The following is a 26,373-nucleotide window of genomic DNA, read 5'->3' as shown; positions in this document are numbered from 1 at the left end:
ATGTGAATTACTCACAAAAACTTCCGTGATCGTTTTTAATCATATGACATTAAGAAAATGGACTTTGTTTCTCAAAAAATATTATTAAGTTGAAAACAATACCAGTAAGGAAATATCTCACAGAACAATGGTTCATGCGTAGACCAATAAAGTATCAGAACAATAAATATTTGTTTCAGATGAAGGCTTGATCAAAGGAGTTTATCTCATTTCAAAATTATTCTCAAGTAATTTATATATTTTGATGGATTTTTAAAAGGTGAATAAGAAAAATGGTATCGGGCAAAATATGTTACAAAGAATGAAAAAGTCGTATTTTAATTGGATTTAATTAATTACTTATTTCAATCAAGGATCCAGCCAGTCTTATTTAATAACCTTTTCATTTTCAGAAGCCTTATTTTAGAAAAATAAAATTTAAAATATACTTAATTTCATGAAAATGTAAAGTTAATTATAACCATGGTAAGTCCCATCAAATATTCACGCAGTGTCATATATTCAAGGATTTAATGCTGCATATGTTGTTTAAGATGATAACCCGACCCGTACTTAAAGAACTGCGTCTGAAACGATAAAGTTATATCTAAATATTGATGTAGAACTAAGGACAATGAAAAAACGAAAACTGAAAAACGTCAAATACAATCATCAATTTTTTTTATAGGAAGCCACCATTTGATCCATGCTGACATTTTTCTTTTTAAACAACTAGTAAAAAGAGCCTGTAATATAGGATCTCTGCTTCACATGGTGATATTTTTTTAACTTAATATTGTTGGCTTATTCTTAATTGACAGTCTTACAGCAACTCAAATGTGCTTCATATTTACAAGTCATAGTTTTGTAGCATCTAATGGAAGGCGTTTTGTCTAAACCCTTTACACTTATATTTATTCACCGTTTTTAACACAAATTCTGGGTACTTCCAGTACCTTTTTTGAGGAAAAAAATTGTGTTTTTAGACACTGAACTAGGTGGCAAGCGGGCGATACGCAATTGGCTGCTGACAATTTCATGTTAACAACTTATGAACCTTTCAACCAATGCTTTCCAGTTTTGATATAGTTTTCCTAATATCAAATGGAAGTCAAGCTCGATATTCAAGTTTTCCGTTCTGGTGCAATAGTTCTTGATAAATTGAACAATTGCACAGAACGTGACACGTCAAACAACCCTGAAATTGTACCTTTAAAATATTCCAATTTTATTATTTCTATCTACAAGTAACAAGTAACCTTCAAAATACAGGAAATTGGTTTCGTTCTATTTGCCAAATTATAGTTGGTCTCCTCTTGTATTTAATAGAGAAAATACATTTATGATGTCAATGGTACTAATTAAGGCAACAATACTTTACCGATGATCAATTCTCGTAAATCGATTCGAACGTTATTAACCAACGAAGCCAAAATCCAACATCATCTATTCATTCTGTAGCAGGCATGTCAGTTACTGCTTGCAGTCCTTTGTTAATTTATATATTTATATATCCTTGTCATTTCGCTTAGTTTTTTTGGTTATCTATTCTGGCATCGGAATAATGCTTATTTTTAACTCAGTTTTACTGTGCGTATTGTTGTGCGTTTCATTTTGAACATTGGCTAGAAATACTGGGTGAGGGTTGATATCTCACAAAACATGTTGGCTTTTTTAAAGTCTTGTATGATTATTATTTCTAAAACAAAAGCCAAACTTCGTGCATCAAATGGACTGACTACAAACAGGCCACTTGTAAAATTGGTGCCACTAGAAATATGAACAGTAATTGGTTAAAAGGTTTTTCCATACCCTTTTTAAATTATACATGAACAATCTGATGTACAGTAGTTGTCGTGTGTTTATGTAATTTATACGTGTTTCTCGTTTCTCGTTTTTTATATTAGATTAGACCGTTGGTTTTCCCCGTTATAATGGTTTTACACTAGTAATGTTGGGGCCCTTTATAGCTTTTTGTTCGGTGTGAGCCAAGGTTCCGTGTTGAAGGCCGTACATTGGCATATAATGATTAACTTTTATAAATTTTTATTTGGATGGAGAGTTGTCTCATTGGCACTCACATCACATCTTCCTATATCTAGTGAATGCATTTTGCGGTCCCCAGATTGTTGTGAGTTTCTATATCTGCAATGATAAATGTTTTGTTTTATGCTGAAATGGTTAAACAATCATTTGCTTCATTATTTAGTATTATTTTATTATTAAACGTAATCATGTCACCTATTTCCGCCGAAAAGTCCGTACTTATTTATTTAACATTATCAAATCAAATTCAAACACATTTTGTTTTATTGGAAAACGTTTCAACGGATGTATTAGTTACAGTGACAGTCGGAGAACTGACTCTGAAGTTTAATTTGTCTTAAAATAGTCATAGGCTCGTTAAACGGCACTTAACCGCACTTAACAGAGCCACATGGGAAAGTTTGTGTTATATCAGAAATAGGTTTAAATTTATCACAGAATGTAGTACTAAAAACTGTCAACATAATGTAAAGTTATTAATTTGTTTTTTTATCAGTAAACATCCATGCAACCAGTCATCTCATATTGCCTGATAGAAACCGCCGCTATTTTTGTTCTTTCGACAGAAAACTCTCATGTAATTAAAAGAGTAATAAAAATTGCAATAAAAAATATTTATTTTGAATTTTTCATCAATATAATACAAACCTGTAGTGTCGATGTCAGTTGTTCTACGTTTTCACTCTGTTTTTATAAGGAATTTATCCCTGTTTATGAGGTCCAGTATCGTGTGAACATACATAGGTGTAACGTTGTAACTTGGTTATTTCAGCAACATACGCTGGATCGAATGGTAAGTGTATAATGTGAAATTGGATGTTAATAATTGAAAAAAGGAAATCATCACCTTGTCATAGATTTACCACACATGTTAGAGACATACAAAATGTTACTAAAGTTATGACATATCGTAACTTGGGACACTTTCGAAAAAATGTCTTACGACTACGAAAGATACACGAGGAACAGTCAAACTTATAGATCGAAAATAAATTTTGACAACGCCATGGTTGAATAGGAAAAACAAACAGAACTAGATAGATAGTAGTACACAAGACACAACATAGAAAACACAAGATTGAGCATCACGAACCCCACCAATAACTTGGGCTGATATCATGTCCTCCGGAAGGGTTATTAGATACTGCTCTATCTGTGGCAGCCGTCGTTTTGTTTAGTTTTAACAAACCCTGTAAATAGTCTTAATTCTGTAGTTCACATTCGTGAAAAGAGAAGGGAACGACATAAGGAACACAATAAATAAGGCCGTTAGTTTTCTCGTTTGAATTGTTTTACTTTGTCATTTCGATGCCTTGTTGTTGTTGTTGTTGTTGATTTCTGTGTCATTTTGGTCTCTGGTGGAGAGTTGTCTCATTGGTAATCATACCACATCTTCCTTTTTTTATATATCCGATATTATCTGTGACATTTCCTTACACCATCATTAGTCATAAGATATTTTCGAAAACAATGTCCCTGAACAGGAGTAACAGTGCAACGCCACAAACGAAGAAAGAAATGGCGGCATGGTTGTGTCTACATATAGAACGTAAACGTAGTCATATTTTTCATAACGGTCCACCAAGATGGGCTGCTGCTGTTCGTTCATAAATTGAAGAGATTATTCAGCTGTTCAACGTCAACCTAAGATCGTGTATCTTCTGTGATGTTACAAGTATCGCTTGACTGCTATTGACCGTTTAAATATAGGTCTTTTCTTTAATTTACATTTATAAGCTGTATTTACATATGACAAGGTTAATAATATTTTAACATTGAATACCGTAATGTCATGCGTTATGTCAGTTTTTTGAAATATTTATGTTAGAAATAAACTCATCATAGATACCAGGATTTACGTCAGACGCGCGTTTCGTCAAAAATTGTCACATTTGAGAAAAATTGACGTAATGTTTTATACATATAAAGTAGATTGATTTTAAAAGTCTTTCTATGGTTCAGATGCCACTTTATATTTACGACCTGACCTGTTTGCATCCCATTTTGTTATTATAAGAGATGTTCATATATCTGGAAAGTGTAAACATTTATAATGAAACAGTTATAGGTTTCACTTTGTAAATGCTACTGTTTCACAAACTACGCTTCTTTTGGGAAGATATATACTATTTATAGATAGTTTGTTTTGTTTACCTAGGTACTTATTAGGTTTATCATCTTACTGACGTGTTATAGTAATATTTTATTATCTCATTGTGATTTTTTTAACTGTTTGTTCTTTTTTTTATAATATTCATTTGACGTGGCCCTTTACTTATTCATCCAGTTATTGTGTTATTGTACTATGGTAAAATTTTGTATTCTTGTCTTTCATTTTTGCTAATGTGCTTTGTTTATATGCCTATTTGTGAACCGTCCTTGACATATTTAATTCATGATTTTCTAATAAAGGAAATGCCTGTAACACGTTAGAAATATAATAGTTGCTATCCATTCGTTTGATGAGTTTGAGCATTTTTAATTTGCCATTAGATTAGGGAGTTTCCGTATTCACTGGTATTTTAAATTTTCTTAGATCTTGGTATTGTTGTTATTTAACTGTTTAGTGACTTTGTCATTTGAAATAGATAAGGATGTTGAGTTATACTATTTTGAATAAACCCTTTTTTTGTAAACCGACAAATTCATAAAATATTTAACAAAACCCTTTTAAGCTGTAAATTCATATCAGTCAAATACAGTTGTTAAACAATTTACAAACCTGTTGCATAATAGGGGTTCTGAGTCCAATTCATTCAATTTTAACGAAGGTCAAAAAGGTCAATCAGCTAGAACTCAAATAACCTTCCATTCTCATTCAACATTGACAGGATTAAACTTTATTTGAAGAGTAATGTCATATATTGCATAAATGATACATAACCTGCAAAATTTAGAATGACTTAATATTAAGACCCTCTATCAATTCTTATTTGAGATGTCATCATCGTCGAGATGTCTGTCTTTAAACGGTAGTAGAGGATGCATTGATGGCCAGTGAACCATGGGTCGTTTTTCGTACTGTCTTTTAGAGGACAAATATTCCTCGACACTTTGCCTTACTATGTTATCAATAGAGACAATAAGTAATGGTTTCCAAGTGTTTCGATTATTTTGTTGCCTTGTCCTACTTGTTTTATTCTTACTCCTCATGTGCATAGGACTATGATCTGCCAAAGAGGTTTCACCATTAGAGTAAGTATTGCTTATCTACAAAAGCAAATATGAAGATTGAACTAACTTTTGTAAAGGTGTGTTACTAAAATACTAAAACTAATATTTACTGTTTACTAGTAATACAATAAATCTACAGAACAATAAACGAAAACGCACATTTAAAAAAAATATGATGCTCACAATTCAGGTTTCTAGACTGACAAACCTTCTTTGATTTAAATTCATGTGAGAAGACTTTGATTATTGCTTAATGCTCGACTAACAATATGTATCAGATAATAATTGTCTACACCAGGAAAAGATTATCTCATATGTATTTGTCAATCGTTTTCGGATTTTTGTGTCCTCAATGCTATTCAACTTCGTATTCTATATTGTGTTTATTTTCTTTTTTCTATCGACTCTAAATATTTTGTAGAAGAAATGCGAAGCTGGCTTACACAATTCTAATCCTGTTGTCTATGATGGAGTTATATTAAACCACTGGATCTATGCCACTTTTGGTGGATGTTTTCTTTTTCAGGTTATCACAAGTCTAAATGCTGGTACTTCAGTATTTTTATGAATTATTACTAATATGTTCAAAGACTCATGATCATAAATGAACTATTTACAAAGCTTTTGATTTTTCGAAATACCGAAGATGTTTAAGCCCAGAAAAAAGCAAAATCACAAAAATACTCCTAGGAATATTCAAAACGGAAAGTCCCTAATGAAATGGCAAAATCAAAAGATAAAACACATTCAACCCAGTCAGGATTCTACTTCGTCAAAATTATCTCCCCATTACGCCAGTTAATTTTCACAGTAGTAGAAATGGAAGCCATTATAGGGATGACGCGCTGCAAATTTTGCTCTTGGAAACCGATAAATTTATCCACATTGCACCATTACGATCCGTATATGTCAGTTGTTTTTTAAAAGACAAATGTACCAACTAGCTGATGAGCATCAGTTAATGATCTTGTCTGCATTGATTCAAATTAAAACTATTGTCTGATCGGTTGTCAGGTGGAATTTTCGAAAATTCATAAACATTTAAAAAATTCTAATTAAATATTTCGTGGAAGGGCAGACTATATTTGTTTATTGGTTGAAGACTATAACCCTAGTTATCACACACAAAAAATTATAATTTTCGAAGATATGCATTTTCATCATCCAACTTTAAAGACTGTCGTTAAGTACTTTCAGTAAAAGAAATAGCTATTCGAACACACCTACTCTGCTTTTGTGATTCATTAGATAGGTATTTCACTTGACCCATATATTTCATCTTTTAGTACTGAGATTTTTTTATGTTATAAAGTCAACCTGTAGCGTTGGTATCTAAAAATGATAGAATCTGAAGCCAGAAGATGTATGAAATATTCTTGCTTTGTACGATATCAAGACAAAATATTCAACTCAAACACGTCCTAACATAAAAAGGTGCACTCGATTGTCTCTTTTCGATACAATTGTGACCCATTTTTTTTGGAATTTTTTCTTGAGTCAAATAATGGCAGGACAGTCACGAAAATTACTGAATTAATAGATTGATATGTTTTCCGTCCGTGGTAAAAAAAAAAATATCGGAGGTTATGCATTTTCTACATCCAACTTGAAAGATACCCATGTCGTCGACTTGATATCTAATTGTTCTGCTTAACTATATACTAGATAAATTGAAAACCTATGCAAATGGTGTTTTTAAAATAATACACTTCGTAATAAAATTTACGGTACCAATTTTCTTGCACCAGATGTGCATTTCGACAATACATGTCTCTTAAGTGATGCTCGTGGCCAAAATATTTGAAATCCAAAGCTTATATAAAAGATGAAGAGCTATAATTCAAAAAGTCCAAAAAGTATAGCCAAATCTGTGAGAGGAATCAGAGCTTTGAGAAGAAAAATTGTAATTTTGTTTGTTTCTTTTAACTTTTAAAAATGTTGTCACTATAGTAAACATAACAGTAAGCATTTACCGCCTTCTCTAACAAAGAGCTTCGATTCTTTTGTTCTATTTCAACCGGGTTTCCGACTGCAACGAATGGACAACAACTGTCATATTCCTGACTTGGGACAGGCATTTTCAAATATAGAAAATGGTGGGTTGAACCTAGTTTTATTGCGTAAAACCTCAGATGAGTTTTGCAAAGTTTTTGAAATTTTGGTCCTCATTAATTTTCAACTTCGTTCTTTATTTTTTATTTTTAACTTTTCCCTAATCAAGCATCAATGATAAGTCGGATGTAGATAAAACGCTCACCTATCGTACAGATTATCATTTATGGTGTGGTTATATAAATCTGTAGGCCAATAACATTCTTTCCTATAGTTTGCGTCCTATTATTATGATTTTCATATGCAGATTTTTTATTTTCTTTCGATCTATAAGAAAAGGGGGTCCTTAGTTCGTCTGTATTAGAATTTGCTAACTATTTTATACAATAACATAATTGATACTTGATAAAGTTTTCAACAAATAATATAAATATAATAGTTTTATTTCGAGTTTGTTCTACTCTTTTTTTTTGTGCTTTTAGATTCACAATTTTGCGTTTTATGCACCATATTTGATAACTCGAAAAACAAAATGCACACAATGTTTCTAGTTTTTATATAATGATTATTGTCCCGTTTGAATGGTTTTACGCTAGTCATTAATTGCTTACTGTTCGGTGTGAGCTGTACTTTGACCTATAATGGTTTAATTCTGCAATTTGTGTTAAAACAAATTGTCTTATTGACACTCACACCACATGTTCTTATATTTTTAGAATTGACATTGATTTTTTGTTAACCTGTGTTATTTTTAATCAACTTCCAAATTGATGCATTTACTTACCGGGTCAGCCTTATTGTAATATTTGATGTTTGTTCCTTCATCATCTGACTGGGTTAGTAGAGGGGTCAAAATCAGTTTATTCTTAAACTCGGAAATATGCACATATTGGTTTATTTGTTGAAGGTCCAGTCTTTGTTGTTTATCATCAGGTACATTGTTAAAATAGAGTTGAATCCCAGCATCAAAATTATTTTTTTCCTGAAAAACATGTTAATTGTATTCAAAGTCATGTGTCATGGATCTTTTGGCATTGAGACATATAAATCCTTTAAACAACATCACGTACAAACCGTATCTGATTACCAAAAATTAGATTACTATCCGCACACTAAAAGTTCATTATATGAAAGCTGAAAATCACAGAATTCCCCATCACTTGTATATTTCTAGGGGAGCATGGTCGTATAAAGAGATTACTTCGGTTTATATCCCTCTAGTGTCAACTGTCTCAGCGTCTAGGTTACAAAATTTACTTGTGTTTTCTTCCAAGTTAATCCCTTCAAGATTATATGAATTAAACTAATAAATTTTAAGTGCCAGTCTGCCTAAGAATCATGCAGTGGTGAAAACATGACCAAAAAAACCCACCCTATTTGACATTGATTTCAGTTCATAATATGTAGTTATGCACAAAAATAACATTCATTTCCATTTTCTGTTCTGGTAATAGAAGATACAATTTGGTTGAAATGCACTAGAAATTAACGAATAAGGGGAGATAACTCTGTAATTTGCTATCATTCTAACCAATTTTCTAACCAAGTTATTTGATATTACCAGACACAAACAAACGAAAGACTAACACTTTTTAACTCGGGATGATGGTTAGTATTAAATAGCATGATTAGCTCGGTGGGTTTTTTCCAATCATGTTTTAATTTTTACCTAAATTGCTTGATTCTTACAAAGACTGGCACTTAAATAACCAATGATGTCTTTCGTATTTCAAATTTTATGAATTCAAAACTAAACATTTTGTTTTAAATAAGAATTTATCTATCCTCCCTCTGACTTATACACTACTGCGACTTAAAAACGGTTACTAGACATACCTGGTTCTCTTCCTCATTCACATACGTGTTATATCTCTTTTCAACGAGGATGTTTTTTTATTGCAATTGATTTTGATTCAATTTCATATCACAATTAGTACTGGTTATTTCTCTAATTTGAACAAACCTTCCACACAATTTGTGCCTATTTTCTATTAAGGTGGATTGAAGAGGGGTATCTTTTAACTTTCCCTCTGGTATCTTTCGCCCCCTTTTAAAATGAGTAGATGATCTAGGATAATTTTTGTTTTGCTTTTACAACCTTAAACCATTTTTTATCAGCATTTTTTTGTAAGTTGCCTTAAGATTTTCAAAAACTAACTCTCTCAACGAAAGCATGAGGATTAAAAACGGGTCAATATCGTTCACAATAATTTAAGTCTAAGCTTTCTTTGTAGTGTACCAAGTCAGGAATATGACAGTTGTTGTTCATTCTTTTGGTGTTTTTGAGCTTTTGATTTTGCCATATGATAAGGGAATTTTCATTTTGAATTTTCATTGTTCTTATTTTACTTTTGTGTATGTAAAATTGAGAGTGGCAATGGCAATTATGTTAAAGAGACAACAACCCGATCAAAGAGTAAAAATGAACGTCACACTAAACTCCACATTAAAACACATACAAGACTAACAAAGGCCAGAAACAGGCGCAAAAATGTGGCGGGATTAAACATGTTTTGAGAGTTCCCAACTCTCCTCCTATACCTCTAGCCAATGTAGAATAAAGAAACACATAGCAACACAAACAATAAAACTCAGTTAAAAAGAAGTCCGAGTCCGATGTCAGACTAGGTAACAAAAAGAAAATAAGCAAAATGGCAATGATACATAAATTAACAAAGGACTACTAGCAGTTACTTACATGCCAGCTCCAGACCCCAATTTATCTGACTGAAAGGTTATGTCTTCATCATATGAAAATCAAGTGCAATCCCTCTCGTTAGGGATTAAATATTATGCCATCATGAAATATATGAGATGAACATAACCCGTTCAATGCCAACAACTGGTTTTAGAATAAATGTGTTTATTTCCGATGCAAAAAAAACATGAGTGAATCAATATTAACACTATACCAACATATGCAATCCTAGCCTTAATGACCTGACAATAGTATCGTAACTATATCATTTCCGAATAAGCCTGTTTATAAATTTGTTTAGCCTTTGAGGTGAATGTCGACAGTTTTTTTAATTTGTAAAGAATATTACCATAAAATACTTTACAGATGATAAACTTTAGTAAATGTCTTGACAAGTTTGTTATATCGAAAACCTTGGTTTAATAATTTTTCAGTAATACAGAGATTTCTTTCATTGAAATCAAATAAATTGTTACATACACGTGCGAATCGAACAAGTCAAGATATATAAATACCGTAAGATGGTGACAAGGGAACGTCACCATCTAAATATGGATAATTATCAATAGGAAATGAAAAAAAAATCATCTCTTTTACCATAAATGTTGGTATTAAGCTTCCCGTTAAAGATATAGATATTTAGATCCAGGAAAGGGCAGTGTTCATACATGTAGTTAGAATTAGATTTTTTTGGTAATTGTTTCACTTTTTGTTGTCTTTCGGTTTTTATTTGCCTTGACATTACATTGTCAGTTTACCGCCTCCTTGTGATTATTGAAAATACCATGACATATTCCGCGTTGTTTTTTACAATATTGTAGTACGTATCTTTATTCTAATAATACTTACATTGTTTTGGTTTCGTAACGAATTACCTTGAAAAATAATGAAACATTTTATAAGTAACCTGAACATAAACATTAAGTAACAGATGCTAGGTATGAAGTTTAAAGCAAAACCCTTACTCAAAATGGTACAAATTGGTTTATCTACTTGATAATAGTAAACTAAATAAACACAATATGACAAGTTGTATGCTCTTCCGTTGTCAATTAAAGTGTGTCATCACGGCTAACCAAATATGTACGTTCCTTTAAAACTAGCTGTTCACCAATTTGAAAATATTACCAATAATGGTACCTACAACCGTTTCATTTTTGAGACATATTGTACCTTTCTCTAACCAAAAACAGGTGTGTAATATTTAATAAACACCATTAAGAGCGTAGTTCTCAAACCAAATATTTTAGATAATAAGATTATCTACCCATCCGTGTAACCAATAAATAAAAAGATTCGAACTTTATTGTTTATGTCGTTAGCAATCAATAAACACGTTTTCTCTGTATGCTTTAATATATCTGCTTATAATTGACTGATTATAATACGTTTAATATGCTTACCATTAGAATACCTATGATGCAGCCTCACTCCGAAGTGGAAATTGTATCCGTTGGTTGTTAATATACTTGTAAATAAATATATTGTTGATGATATGTCTAAAATGAAATCATAAAATACAATTCTTATATTTTACATACCTTGATAAATTTGATGTGTCATTTATTCCGTTTAAAGCTGATACGCTTAGCAGGAGTTGCTATTTACTAGATGTTAATAACGATGCATATGACAATAAACCCAAAATAGCTGACGGCAATTTGAAAATATTTCCTTCTTGTCGTTGTATACATTCAATATGGTTAATAATTCTAGGTTATATTTCCAAAGATCCCGGATGCAATTCTTAACATATTTGAAAGGATAGCATTGAATACATCATAGTTTTCAAGATTCCGTCAGTGTTTTTGAATTTCTCTTTTATCAATATCTCCTAGCAAGAATAATTAGTTTTTTGGGGAACAATGGCATTCTGATAGATGCTACTTAAAAATACAAATATTCGGCTGTGTGTGATTTTCTTTGTATAATACGGCTCGTATATATCATGAAACAAATAATGTGTTTGCATAATGATTATGTGTGTGTTGTGTGTGTGTGTGTGTGTTTGAACTTGAATTCTTATACTTTACAGCATCAACAGCAATATTACTTCGTACCTGTTTTAATTGTTATATTCAAGCAATTATCCTCAGATCGTTTTGACTCTATAGTGGGTCTGGTATTCAATTTCATGTTACAGAAAATCCCATACAGGAAACATATCGCATGAAATATTACAGTCGGTATCGTGAGGTATAGCTTTAAAAGAAAGGTGGTTTTTCCGTCAAAAACTGAAGGAAAAATACAATTCAAATTAAATGACATAAAAAACAAATATGCAAATGCTTAAGTTTCATATGCACAGTTCTATAAATGTAGTTTTTACTGGTTTTTTTAAATCTTATTTTGTATTCATTTTTTATTATTAATTCGTTGTAAAATTGGCTATTTAAAAAAAATGCAAAGTGTTGTTTTCTCTAGTAGATTGTGTGTTCTGTGATATTGTGATATGGTCACAGTATGACATCTGACAAGTGCTAGAAAATCTGCTAAATAACAACCTCCAAATTTTAATTACATTAAATAATGCATAGGCATTATAAGAAAGTTTGTAATTATTCAATAAGACAGCAACCCTACACAAATCAAATCAAATGATATCTAGTAGTGAACAACTACTGTGCATGTTGTATTTTTCTGCCTGTCCTAATAAATAGTTTGTCTTAATCATATTGAATCACTTGGAATCATAAGTACGAAATTATTGTTGATTATTCTGCCACTTATCAGCGCTATGATTTGCAATAACATATGTGTTTGTTTGTTTGTGGTTTTTTTTTTTTTTTTTGTTAAATCACTTCATCTTTTAGCATAACATAATTGTATTTTGTAATTTAGCGTTTAGACCAGAACAAGTCTTTAAAATGTTTTTATCTCCAAATAAGATGTCTGAACTTTATGCCATCGATTATTGGTCGTATCCGATCTTCACAACAACTATGTGGGAAATGGCCATTTTATTTTGTAACATGCAGGTAACCTTTCAAACGATATATCTGCACTATAATAACTATACTTTATCATCTTATTCATTCATCAAAAGAAGGACAATGGGGGAATTAAACATTAAGTACCCTGATACTACTAAATAATAAGATATGAAAATGTGTTCACCCACGATAAAATTATCATGTTCCTCTCTAGAGACGCCCTTCCTAAAATATTTACCTTGTTGTGGGCAGATAAAATCTTTCTATCTCCCTATGCCAAGGACATCACAATCATTCATAGTGATCTCAATTGAGAATCACGAAAGTACATATTACTTTAATACTTCCATATTTAAACTTGTCTGCGGTAAAACCACAACTTCTATAACACAATTACAGTTTCAGGCTAACGAAAATGTTTAGTTGAAACACATTTCATTTTTAAAAGTAGTAATGACACAAGTTATAACAACATAAGTTTTGTCCTTTCTCTATTAAAATTTCGTAATTCCTAAAGACTTCCTTTTGATGTCTTCTCCCCTTTGTGTATGCCTATAATGCTTATTCAAAAAGAGGCTGCAAAGTTTAATTTCTTTTCAATAAGTGATATGATGTGAAATAGTCATTACTAATATTCCATCTGATAAATGTGATGGTATGAAATAAAAGTTTCGAATTGCACAATTGGATCTAATTACTATCAACATTGTAAGTACAAATACACAATATTAGATCAATGGTTTTGTATAAGGCTTATATAAACTTTAACACTTTGGAAGGGCGAAATTTCGTACCAATTGAAAAACAAAATAACATTTTGCAGTGAGTGATTTGATATTATTGTTTTGCTACAGCCCCAAAACACTAATATATATAAAGTAACCAAACTGTTTTATTGAGAGTAAAACAAGAACAATTTGATTATTCCTGAGACTAGACATGGTTTCAATAATTGTGTTGATTAAAAACATACAATATATAAATATATTAAAAAAAGGACTGAATTTAATCTTCTGGTGAATAAAACAGAATTACCAGCAATACATTTCTTTAAAAAACAAATTAGAGTTTTAAATGGAACCACAAAAATAAAACTTATTTTCCATCCATCAGCGAGCAAAAATAAAACTTATTTTCCATCCATCAGCGAGCAAAAATAAAGACGAATAGTGACGTGTCACACGATATGTTACTTTGTTGCTATGTTTGGTTGAGAAAAAAAACAGGGAGTGTTTCAGCAATTGAATACAATTCGATTTCTTTATTCAGTAAAATAATTTCACTTGTGAGTCTGATAACATCATGTTCATAAGGTTTTTCTTAATATCAATAGTTACTTACCTTTTCTGTTATTCACAAAATATTTATCTCCAAATATTTTGTGTTGTGATTAAAATGCATATGAGTGGTATTTTCATATCTAAATTTAGCATGTTTAGAACGTATCTTCTTGTTTTTCCTGAGGTTTCGTATTCATTACATTGTCAGTTTACAGCCTCCTTGTGAGTATTGAAAATACCATGACATATTCCGCGTTGTTTTTTACAATATTGTAGTACGTATTTTTATTCTAATAATACTTACATTGTTTTGCTTTCGTAACGAATTACCTATAAAATAATGAAACATTTTATAAGTAACCTGAACATTAAAATTTAAGTAACAATGCTAGGTATGAAGTTTAGAGCAAAACCCTTACTCAAAATGGTACAAATTGGTTTATCTACTTGATAATAGTAAACTAAATAAACACAATATGACAAGTTGTATGCTCTTCCGTTGTCAATTAAAGTGTGTCATCACGGCTAACCAAATATGTACGTTCCTTTAAAACTAGCTGTTCACCAATTTGAAAATATTACCAATAATGGTACCTACAACCTTTTCACTTTTGAGACAAATTGTACCTTTCTCTAACCAAAAACAGGTGTGTAATATTTAATAAACACCATTAAGAGCGTAGTTCCAAAACAAATATTTTAGATAATAAGATTATCTACCCATCCGTGTAACCAATTAATAAAAAGATTCGAACTTTATTGTTTATGTCGTTAGCAATCAGTAAACACGTTTTCTCTGTATGCTTTGATATATCTGCTTATAATTAACTGATTATAATACGTTTAAGATGCTTACCATTAGAATACCTATGATGCAGCCTCACTCCGAAGTGGAAATTGTATCCGTTGGTTGTTAATATACTTGCAAATAAGTATATTGTTGATGATTTGTCTAAAATGAAATCTCAAAAAATGCAATTCTTATATTTTACATACCTAGTGCTACGTATTCAATAAAACTTTTTTGTCTTGAAAATATTTATTACATTTGATTATTCATTTATTCCGTTTAAAGTTGACACGCTTAGTAAGGTTTGCTATTCAGTAGATGTCAGTAATCAAGCATATGATAATAAACCCAAAATAATTTAAAAGGCAGTTTGAAAACATTTCCTTCTTAAGGTTGTATTTAATCAATATAGTTAATTATTCTAGGTTATTTTTCCAAAGATCCCGGATACAATTCTTAACATATTTGAAAGGATAGCAATGATTATATTGAATTGAATACATCATAGTTTTCAAGATTCCGTCAGTATTTTTTTTTTTTTTTTTTGTTTTTATCAAGCTCTTCTAGCAAGGATAATTTGTTTTTTGGGGAACAATGGCATTCTGATAGATGCTACTCAAAACATAAATATTCGACTGTGTGTGATTTTCTTTATATAATATGGTTCGTATATATCATGAAACAAATAGTGTTTGCATAATGATTGTGTGTGTTTGAACTTGAATTCTTTTACTTAACAGCATCAACAGCAATATTACTTCGTACCTGTTTTAATTGTTATATTCAAGCAATTATCCTCAGATCGTTTTGACTCTATAGTGGGTCTGGTATTCAATTTCATGTTACAGAAAATCCCATACAGGAAACATATCGCATGAAATATTACAGTCGGTATCGTGAGGTATAGCTTTAAAAGAAAGGTGGTTTTTCCGTCAAAAACTGAAGGAAAAAATACAATTTAAATTGAATGACATAAAAAACAAATATGCAAATGCTTAAGTTTCATATGCACAGTTCTATAAATGTAGTTTTTACTGGGTTTTTTAAATCTTATTTTGTATTCATTTTTTATTATTAATTCGTTGTAAAATTGGCTATTTAAAAAAAATGCAAAGTGTTGTTTTCTCTAGTAGATTGTGCGTTCTGTGATATTGTGATATGGTCACAGTATGACATCTGACAAGTGCTAGAAAATCTGCTAAATAACAACCTCCAAATTTTAATTACATTAAATAATGCATAAGCATTATAAGAAAGTTTGTAATTATTTAATAAGACAGCAACCCTACACAAATCAAATCAAATGATATCTAGTAGTGAACAACTACTGTGCATGTTGTATTTTTCTGCCTGTCCTAATAAATAGTTTGTCTTAATCATATTGAATCACTTGGAATCATAAGTACGAAATTATTGTTGATTATTCTGCCACTTATCAGCGCTATGATTTGCAATAACATATGTGTTTGTTTGTTTGTGGTTTTTTTTTTTTTTTTGTTAAATCACTTCATCTTTTAGCATAACATAATTGTATTTTGTAATTTAGCGTTTAGACCAGAACAAGTCTTTAAAATGTTTTTATCTCCAAATAAGATGTCTGAACTTTATGCCATCGATTATTGGTCGTATCCGATCTTCACAACAACTATGTGGGAAATGGCCATTTTATTTTGTAACATGCAGGTAACCTTTCAAACGATATATCTGCACTATAATAACTATACTTTATCATCTTATTCATTCATCAAAAGAAGGACAATGGGGGAATTAAACATTAAGTACCCTGATACTACTAAATAATAAGATATGAAAATGTGTTCACCCACGATAAAATTATCATGTTCCTCTCTAGAGACGCCCTTCCTAAAATATTTACCTTGTTGTGGGCAGATAAAATCTTTCTATCTCCCTATGCCAAGGACATCACAATCATTCATAGTGATCTCAATTGAGAATCACGAAAGTACATATTACTTTAATACTTCCATATTTAAACTTGTCTGCGGTAAAACCACAACTTCTATAACACAATTACAGTTTCAGGCTAACGAAAATGTTTAGTTGAAACACATTTCATTTTTAAAAGTAGTAATGACACAAGTTATAACAACATAAGTTTTGTCCTTTCTCTATTAAAATTTCGTAATTCCTAAAGACTTCCTTTTGATGTCTTCTCCCCTTTGTGTATGCCTATAATGCTTATTCAAAAAGAGGCTGCAAAGTTTAATTTCTTTTCAATAAGTGATATGATGTGAAATAGTCATTACTAATATTCCATCTGATAAATGTGATGGTATGAAATAAAAGTTTCGAATTGCACAATTGGATCTAATTACTATCAACATTGTAAGTACAAATACACAATATTAGATCAATGGTTTTGTATAAGGCTTATATAAACTTTAACACTTTGGAAGGGCGAAATTTCGTACCAATTGAAAAACAAAATAACATTTTGCAGTGAGTGATTTGATATTATTGTTTTGCTACAGCCCCAAAACACTAATATATATAAAGTAACCAAACTGTTTTATTGAGAGTAAAACAAGAACAATTTGATTATTCCTGAGACTAGACATGGTTTCAATAATTGTGTTGATTAAAAACATACAATATATAAATATATTAAAAAAAGGACTGAATTTAATCTTCTGGTGAATAAAACAGAATTACCAGCAATACATTTCTTTAAAAAACAAATTAGAGTTTTAAATGGAACCACAAAAATAAAACTTATTTTCCATCCATCAGCGAGCAAAAATAAAACTTATTTTCCATCCATCAGCGAGCAAAAATAAAGACGAATAGTGACGTGTCACACGATATGTTACTTTGTTGCTATGTTTGGTTGAGAAAAAAAACAGGGAGTGTTTCAGCAATTGAATACAATTCGATTTCTTTATTCAGTAAAATAATTTCACTTGTGAGTCTGATAACATCATGTTCATAAGGTTTTTCTTAATATCAATAGTTACTTACCTTTTCTGTTATTCACAAAATATTTATCTCCAAATATTTTGTGTTGTGATTAAAATGCATATGAGTGGTATTTTCATATCTAAATTTAGCATGTTTAGAACGTATCTTCTTGTTTTTCCTGAGGTTTCGTATTCATTACATTGTCAGTTTACAGCCTCCTTGTGAGTATTGAAAATACCATGACATATTCCGCGTTGTTTTTTACAATATTGTAGTACGTATTTTTATTCTAATAATACTTACATTGTTTTGCTTTCGTAACGAATTACCTATAAAATAATGAAACATTTTATAAGTAACCTGAACATTAAAATTTAAGTAACAATGCTAGGTATGAAGTTTAGAGCAAAACCCTTACTCAAAATGGTACAAATTGGTTTATCTACTTGATAATAGTAAACTAAATAAACACAATATGACAAGTTGTATGCTCTTCCGTTGTCAATTAAAGTGTGTCATCACGGCTAACCAAATATGTACGTTCCTTTAAAACTAGCTGTTCACCAATTTGAAAATATTACCAATAATGGTACCTACAACCTTTTCACTTTTGAGACAAATTGTACCTTTCTCTAACCAAAAACAGGTGTGTAATATTTAATAAACACCATTAAGAGCGTAGTTCCAAAACAAATATTTTAGATAATAAGATTATCTACCCATCCGTGTAACCAATTAATAAAAAGATTCGAACTTTATTGTTTATGTCGTTAGCAATCAGTAAACACGTTTTCTCTGTATGCTTTGATATATCTGCTTATAATTAACTGATTATAATACGTTTAAGATGCTTACCATTAGAATACCTATGATGCAGCCTCACTCCGAAGTGGAAATTGTATCCGTTGGTTGTTAATATACTTGCAAATAAGTATATTGTTGATGATTTGTCTAAAATGAAATCTCAAAAAATGCAATTCTTATATTTTACATACCTAGTGCTACGTATTCAATAAAACTTTTTTGTCTTGAAAATATTTATTACATTTGATTATTCATTTATTCCGTTTAAAGTTGACACGCTTAGTAAGGTTTGCTATTCAGTAGATGTCAGTAATCAAGCATATGATAATAAACCCAAAATAATTTAAAAGGCAGTTTGAAAACATTTCCTTCTTAAGGTTGTATTTAATCAATATAGTTAATTATTCTAGGTTATTTTTCCAAAGATCCCGGATACAATTCTTAACATATTTGAAAGGATAGCAATGATTATATTGAATTGAATACATCATAGTTTTCAAGATTCCGTCAGTATTTTTTTTTTTTTTTTTTTGTTTTTATCAAGCTCTTCTAGCAAGGATAATTTGTTTTTTGGGGAACAATGGCATTCTGATAGATGCTACTCAAAACATAAATATTCGACTGTGTGTGATTTTCTTTATATAATATGGTTCGTATATATCATGAAACAAATAGTGTTTGCATAATGATTGTGTGTGTTTGAACTTGAATTCTTTTACTTAACAGCATCAACAGCAATATTACTTCGTACCTGTTTTAATTGTTATATTCAAGCAATTATCCTCAGATCGTTTTGACTCTATAGTGGGTCTGGTATTCAATTTCATGTTACAGAAAATCCCATACAGGAAACATATCGCATGAAATATTACAGTCGGTATCGTGAGGTATAGCTTTAAAAGAAAGGTGGTTTTTCCGTCAAAAACTGAAGGAAAAAATACAATTTAAATTGAATGACATAAAAAACAAATATGCAAATGCTTAAGTTTCATATGCACAGTTCTATAAATGTAGTTTTTACTGGGTTTTTTAAATCTTATTTTGTATTCATTTTTTATTATTAATTCGTTGTAAAATTGGCTATTTAAAAAAAATGCAAAGTGTTGTTTTCTCTAGTAGATTGTGCGTTCTGTGATATTGTGATATGGTCACAGTATGACATCTGACAAGTGCTAGAAAATCTGCTAAATAACAACCTCCAAATTTTAATTACATTAAATAATGCATAAGCATTATAAGAAAGTTTGTAATTATTTAATAAGACAGCAACCCTACACAAATCAAATCAAATGATATCTAGAGGTGAACAACTACTGTGCATGTTGTATTTTTCTGCCTGTCCTAATAAATAGTTTGTCTTAATCATATTGAATCACTTGGAATCATAAGTACGAAATTATTGTTTATTATTCTGCCACTTATCAGCGCTATGATTTGCAATAACATATGTGTTTGTTTGTTTGTGGTTTTTTTTTTTTTTTTGTTAAATCACTTCATCTTTTAGCATAACATAATTGTATTTTGTAATTTAGCGTTTAGACCATGACAAGTCTTTAAAATGTTTTTATCTCAAAATAAAATGTCTGAACTTTATGCCATCGATTATTGGTCGTATCTGATCTTCACAACAACTATGTGGGAAATGGCCATTTTATTTTGTGACATGCAGGTAACCTTTCAAATGATATATCTGCACTATTATAACTATACTTTATCATCTTATTCATTCATCAAAAGAAGGACAATGGTGGAATTAAACATAAAGTACCCTCATACTACTAAATAAGAAGATATGAAAATGTGTTCACCCACGATAAAATTATCATGTTCCTCTCTAGAGACGCCCTTCCTAAAACATTTACCTTGTTGTGGGCAGATAAAATCTTTCTATCTCCCTAAGTCAAGGACATCACAATCATTCATAGTGATCTCAATTGAGAATCACGAAAGTACATATTACTTTAATACTTCCATATTTAAACTTGTCTGCGGTAAAACCACAACTTCTATAACACAATTACAGTTTCAGGCTAACGAAAATGTTTAGTTGAAACACATTTCATTTTGAAAAGTAGTAATGACACAAGTTATAACAACATAAGTTTTGTCCTTTCTCTATTAAAATTTCGTAATTCCTAATGATTTCCTTTTGATGTCTTCTCCCCTTTGTGTATGCCTATAATGCTTATTCAAAAAGAGGCTGCAAAGTTTAATTTCTTTTCAATAAGTGATATGATGTGAAATAGTCATTACTAATATTCCATCTGATAAATGTGATGGTATGAGATAAAAGTTTCGAATTGCACAATTGGATCTAATTACTATCAACATTGTAAGTACAAATACACAATATTAGATCAATGGTTTTGTATAAGGCTTATATAAACTTTGAAACTTTGGAAGGGCGACGTTTCGTACCAATTGAAAAACAAAATAACATTTTGCAGTGAGTGATCTGATATTATTGTTTTTCAACAGCCCTAAAACACTAATATATATGTAACACTCCCAAACGTGTCCTGTCCCCAAACGTGTCCGATTCCCCCAAACGTGTCTATTCTCCCGAAACGTGTCCGTAATATCCAATATTCCCCAAACGTGTCCGATAATTGTTATTCGCCAAAACGTGTCCACTATTAAACGCCAGGACGTCTAACGTCTTTTAGCGCTAATACATGAATAAAATCAATAACGTTTACGACAATTCTATAATGGGGGACACAGTTGATGAAGTGGTCATTTATTAGTATAAGTTGGTTCAATGCCGGTTGTTATTGCAAATTTAACCTGTAACACATAAATCAACTTTTTTTTGGACTGAAATTGCTTATATTCCAGTTGCAAGTATTATGCTCGTTTAGAGCGCACATACATGTACAAATAATTCTAATTCAGTTGAATTAATCGTTTACTATGTAATTATTCTGTACTAATAAACTCCGATGATGCCTTTTATATTACAGCTAATTTCCTAATGCATGTAGAACAAAACTTTGGTTAGCTTGCTTGCTTGGATTTTATATTGTACAATCCATAGGATAACACCCAATTAAATTCAAATGTAATATATTCAGGTTAAACAATGCCTATATATATTGTTTAAAGATGTCAATCTTATTTACAAAGCTTGTATTAACAATTATACAAACAAAGCAAGCAAGCAAAACAAAGTTTTACTTTGCAAGCAAAAAGAAATCAGCTGTAATCCGCGAATACTGCACGGCAGGCTTTTAAAAGAATTGACTTCCTTTTTTTTCAACAGTTCTGATATTTTAAAAGATATTCAAATCATAAACTGTTTATCAGGTATTTTAATAAATTTTAGGTTTCCAGCATCACTACTAAAGTGAAAACATACAAACAAGAGTCATAAGTCCAGTGCCAAATATTTCATGCATTATTCGAACGATATCATATTAACAATAAATACTATACATAAGTTTTATTATCATACCGGGGATTTAGGACTGGGCCTAAATTTGTTTACGATTATTCGGGATTAACATTAGTTAAACTTAAAAATCTAAAGAGCCAGTAAAGACCGATTTAACTTCAACAAGAAACTATTTGATTCTCTCAAAAAATAGAAAAAAAAACCTCTTGAAATTATAAAGTGGTAGTAAGGTTTTATATTATGAACTTTTGGTTTCGAGCATCACTTAAATACACGCAAACAAGAGACATTACGTCCAGTGGCAAATATTTCATTATATTTGCCGGAACTCTTGGATTGTACCTTAATTATTCCGGGAATTTGGGATTATGCCTAAATGTGTACAGTTACAAGAATTTACACTTTACGTTATTAGGAATTTACACTAATCATAACTCGGAATTAAATTATATTTTTTTTGGACAGTTTTATTTTTACGGAATATCAGTATAACAATCTTTTATTTCCCTAAAAATATATTATAGGACAAGTTTGGGGAATTTGGCACGTTTGAAGGATTGGACACGTTTAGGCGTCTGAATAATACAAATGACACGCTTTGACGCCCTTTTTACAACTAGACATGTTTTGCAGTTCAGTGACGTCGAAGTGGACACGTTTGGGAGTATCGGACACGTTTGGGTGGAAGGACACGTTTCTGAGTGTTACATATATAAACTAACCAAACTGTTTTATTGAGAGTAAAACAATAACAATTTGATTATCCCTGAGACTAGACATGGTTTCAATAATTGTGTTGATTAAAAACATACAATATATAAATATATTTAAAAAAAGGACTGAATTTAATCTTCTGGTGAATAAAACAGAATTACCAGCAATACATTTCTTTAAAAAACAAATTAGAGTTTTAAATGGAACCAAAAAAATAAAACTTATTTTCCATCCATCAGCGAGCAAAAATAAAGACGAATAGTGACGTGTCACACGATATGTTACTTTGTTACTATGTTTGGTTGAGAAACACAACAGGGAGTGTTTCAGCATTTGAATACAATTCGATTTCTTTATTCAGTAAAATAATTTCACTTGTGAGTCTGATAACATCATGTTCATAAGGTTTTTCTTAATATCAATAGTTACTTACCTTTTCTGTTATTCACAAAATATTTATCTCCAAACATTTTGTTGTGTGATTAAAATGCATATGAGTGGTATTTTCATATCTAAATTTAGTATGTTTAGAACGTATCTTCTTGTTTTTCCTGAGGTTTCGTATTCATTTGATATGACATTCATATAAAATTATGGTTTGAAAAAAAGATTTCAGGAATAACTGTTACTTTTTTTCTGTCTACGGAAAGATAACATATAGCGTGTTATTATCAAGTGTGCACCTCATTTTTTATTATGTTATTTGGAATAGACCGAAAAAATATTACAGTCATTTCTTATGATTTAATTCTGAGTTCCATTTTAAACTGGCGTAAATCACAAACATGTTGAAGACGTCACGTTCACATGACAGAATTATGTCTATGAGATGATAAAACAAAATACTGTCAGTCAATCAAAAGACACGTTAGTCGTTGAATCCTTAATTAAATTATTCAAATATTAAATGAAAGCGAAACTAAATCATAATGTTATTATACATGTAGTGCTAGTATACTGAATCTCGACCTCATCAAGGTAAACATCTTTGGCCGTTTAAAGAATTTCAAAAGGTTTTCAATTAAGTACATGTGGTATATTTAGATCTTTTTTTAACTTTCTGTCTGCAAGGGTGATTCCTTTCCACATCAGTATAAGCATTATATTTCAAAAAGTGCTAAAAACATTAAGAGAATATAGAATTAAAGGAAACCAATTAAACCCTCACGAACGAATTAAAGCGATTCAATATTTTTATTCTTTGATTTCAGAAAATGATATTCTAGCTACTTTAAGCCATCAAATAGAAAATGAGTTGGAAAATATGTACAAAGACAATTATTATATGTCTTTTGACAAGAGCGGCACATCTCTATATACAAAGTTTGATAATGTATTGCCCCGGATGCCTTTACAGTGCACTCTATACCTGTAGGATTTGTTTTTAATTCACTTATCCTATGTTTAACTTAAATGTGTATCCAGTGACAATATGTACAGTACAGATAGATAAGACGAAATTCTTATTTCATAACAAATCTTTAACAATAATGCGAAAAGGCAGGCACAGACAATGAACATGGCACGAATAAAGCTTAAAATCAAATAATGTTGTACCTACCGAGAAAAGAATAGATATTTGACCAACAAATTCCGGATTCGAAAAAGCGGCATGACATATGCGGCGAGATGAAATAAAAAAAATATTTGGGTTCATTACAAACATAGATAAGAGATTACAAATACCAGAATGTAGATCAACAATTTAAAGGAGAAAATTGAGAAAACCAAAAAACAGGAGGAAAAGCGATAATGGCAGTTTTCACATAGAAGATTAAAGTTATGTGAGAAAATACTGACTCCGTAAATCTGGGATAAATGCAAGTGCGACGACGGACTAAGGCTAAGCAGTTCAAGTTTCTTACAACACACTAGACATGTGTCCCTTCATGATCATGCCCGGGTATGGAGAAAATGTATCAAAACAAAAGGATATAGTCCGATTAATTCGGACCGAAAATAACTTATGAGTCAATTATATCTGCTGAGAAGCAACATCTAAGATGACCACACGTATGCACAGGAAATTTTATTGGTGCAACGACAGGAAGATAAAGGCAACAGTGGTATACCGCTGTTCAAAAGTCATAAATCGATTGAGAGAAAACAAATCTGGACAACAAACTAAAACCGAGGGAAACACATCGTTTCATGATTTCAATAATTGTGTTGATTTAAACATGTAAATATAAAAAGAAAAGGACTGAATTTAATCTTCTGGTGAATAAAACAAAATTACCAGCAGTTTGGTTCTTTCAAAAATAATTAGAGTTTTGAACATGAGACCACAACAGCTATACTTATTTTCCATCTCTGAACCAGCTCAAAATAAGGATGAAAATGGACGTGTTACTGGACATATTACTTGTTTAATATATCTAGTAGATAAAGATAACAGGAATTTAGTATTTTAGCTGCAGAATAATATTCAACTTCTTTATCCAATAAAATAAATTAGTCTGTCATTCTGTGTATTTCATGTCCATGACGTTTCAGTTGTTCATTTAAAATCAGTAATTACTTACCTTTACTGTTATTCGCAAAATACTTTTCATCAAACATTTTGTTGTATGGTTAAAATGCATATGTGTGGAATTGTCAGTCTCTAAATTTAGATTGTGACTTCTCTATCGTTTTTCATATCATTGTTTTTAATCACTAGATTGATATGTTATAAATATTGACAGGCATACAGTCAGATTAGTTAAATAAACAATGATAACTTTCATACACATATTTTTTAAGGGGCCAGCTGAAGGCCGCCCTTAAAAAATATGTGTATGAAAGTTTCCCGCTACATTGAAGACCTATTGGTGGTCTCGGCTGTTGTCTGCTCTATAGTCGGGTTGTTGTCGCTTTGACACATTCCCCATTTCCTTTCTCAATTTTATACATGTAGAATTCGGTATTACTAACTGTAGATTTAGAATGAATATTAAAACAGTATTCAATTCATAATCTATATCTTATTTAAATGAATTTAATCATTATCTCTCGTTTAAGGAAGGTACTTAATTTGCATATTTATATAAATCTTTTAGAGTTTCCCACAAAGAGGTAGCTGTCGGATTTCTCATATAGTTATAAGATCACTTCTTCTATGTCCGTTCCATTGATCAGTATAGCTATAATGCACTCGCATCTTCGACGAGTCGAAGATGAATATAAATAAAGTACAGTATCTTTGAACCAAATTATAAGCAGGCTAATTTTTTTTTAATTATGAAAGTCTCATATTCAACTACGATGTAAATAAATCATTAAAATCGGAATGGTAACATTAACTTATCACATATTGCATAAAGACATTTTTTGGATTGCGAATGAGATAAAGTTATATCCACAAATGATCAAACGTACACCCTTGTGCTCTTTAATTTTACCATAATGTTGAATACGCTTTTACTATTCAACTGTTTTGCGTTTGACACCATAATGTTGAATACGCTTTTACTATTCAACTGTTTTGCGTTTGACATGTTCATGTTGACACACATTTTTTTTTTTTTTTTTGTTCCTTTTCCTTTTTGTAAAAACATACAATGAGCGAAGTCCTAGACATATGAAAAGTGGTGGGTTTGAAAGATCTA

General features: G+C 30.7%; 1 protein-coding gene across 3 annotated transcripts; it reads right to left on the bottom strand.

Annotated features, from left to right (window-relative positions):
* Positions 1–4,842: 4,842 nt before the first annotated feature.
* LOC143060983 (uncharacterized) lies at positions 4,843–25,379 on the bottom strand. 3 transcript variants are annotated; one of them, XM_076233660.1, is made up of 12 exons: positions 25,309–25,379; positions 19,427–19,568; positions 18,727–18,822; positions 18,175–18,200; positions 15,718–15,859; positions 15,019–15,114; positions 14,467–14,492; positions 12,010–12,151; positions 11,353–11,448; positions 10,799–10,824; positions 8,036–8,233; positions 4,843–5,235 (listed from the first exon to the last, which is right to left on the bottom strand). In XM_076233660.1, the coding sequence occupies exons 1-12, from the start codon at positions 25,366–25,368 to the stop codon at positions 4,948–4,950; spliced, it is 1,338 nt and encodes a 445-aa protein (XP_076089775.1). In that variant the 5' UTR covers positions 25,369–25,379; the 3' UTR covers positions 4,843–4,947. The 3 variants fall into 3 exon arrangements, with proteins under 3 accessions (XP_076089775.1, XP_076089773.1, XP_076089774.1); XM_076233658.1 differs by lacking the exon at positions 25,309–25,379 and adding an exon at positions 24,345–24,422 and having other exon boundaries at positions 19,427–19,600; XM_076233659.1 differs by lacking the exon at positions 25,309–25,379 and adding an exon at positions 23,217–23,289 and having other exon boundaries at positions 19,427–19,600.
* Between the last annotated feature and the right edge of the window lie 994 nt (positions 25,380–26,373).

Source organism: Mytilus galloprovincialis, unplaced genomic scaffold (assembly GCF_965363235.1).
Source record: "Mytilus galloprovincialis unplaced genomic scaffold, xbMytGall1.hap1.1 HAP1_SCAFFOLD_207, whole genome shotgun sequence".
Taxonomy (NCBI): domain Eukaryota; kingdom Metazoa; phylum Mollusca; class Bivalvia; order Mytilida; family Mytilidae; genus Mytilus; species Mytilus galloprovincialis.
Note: the sequence above shows the minus strand (reverse complement) of the source record. Positions and strands in the feature narration are given on the sequence as shown.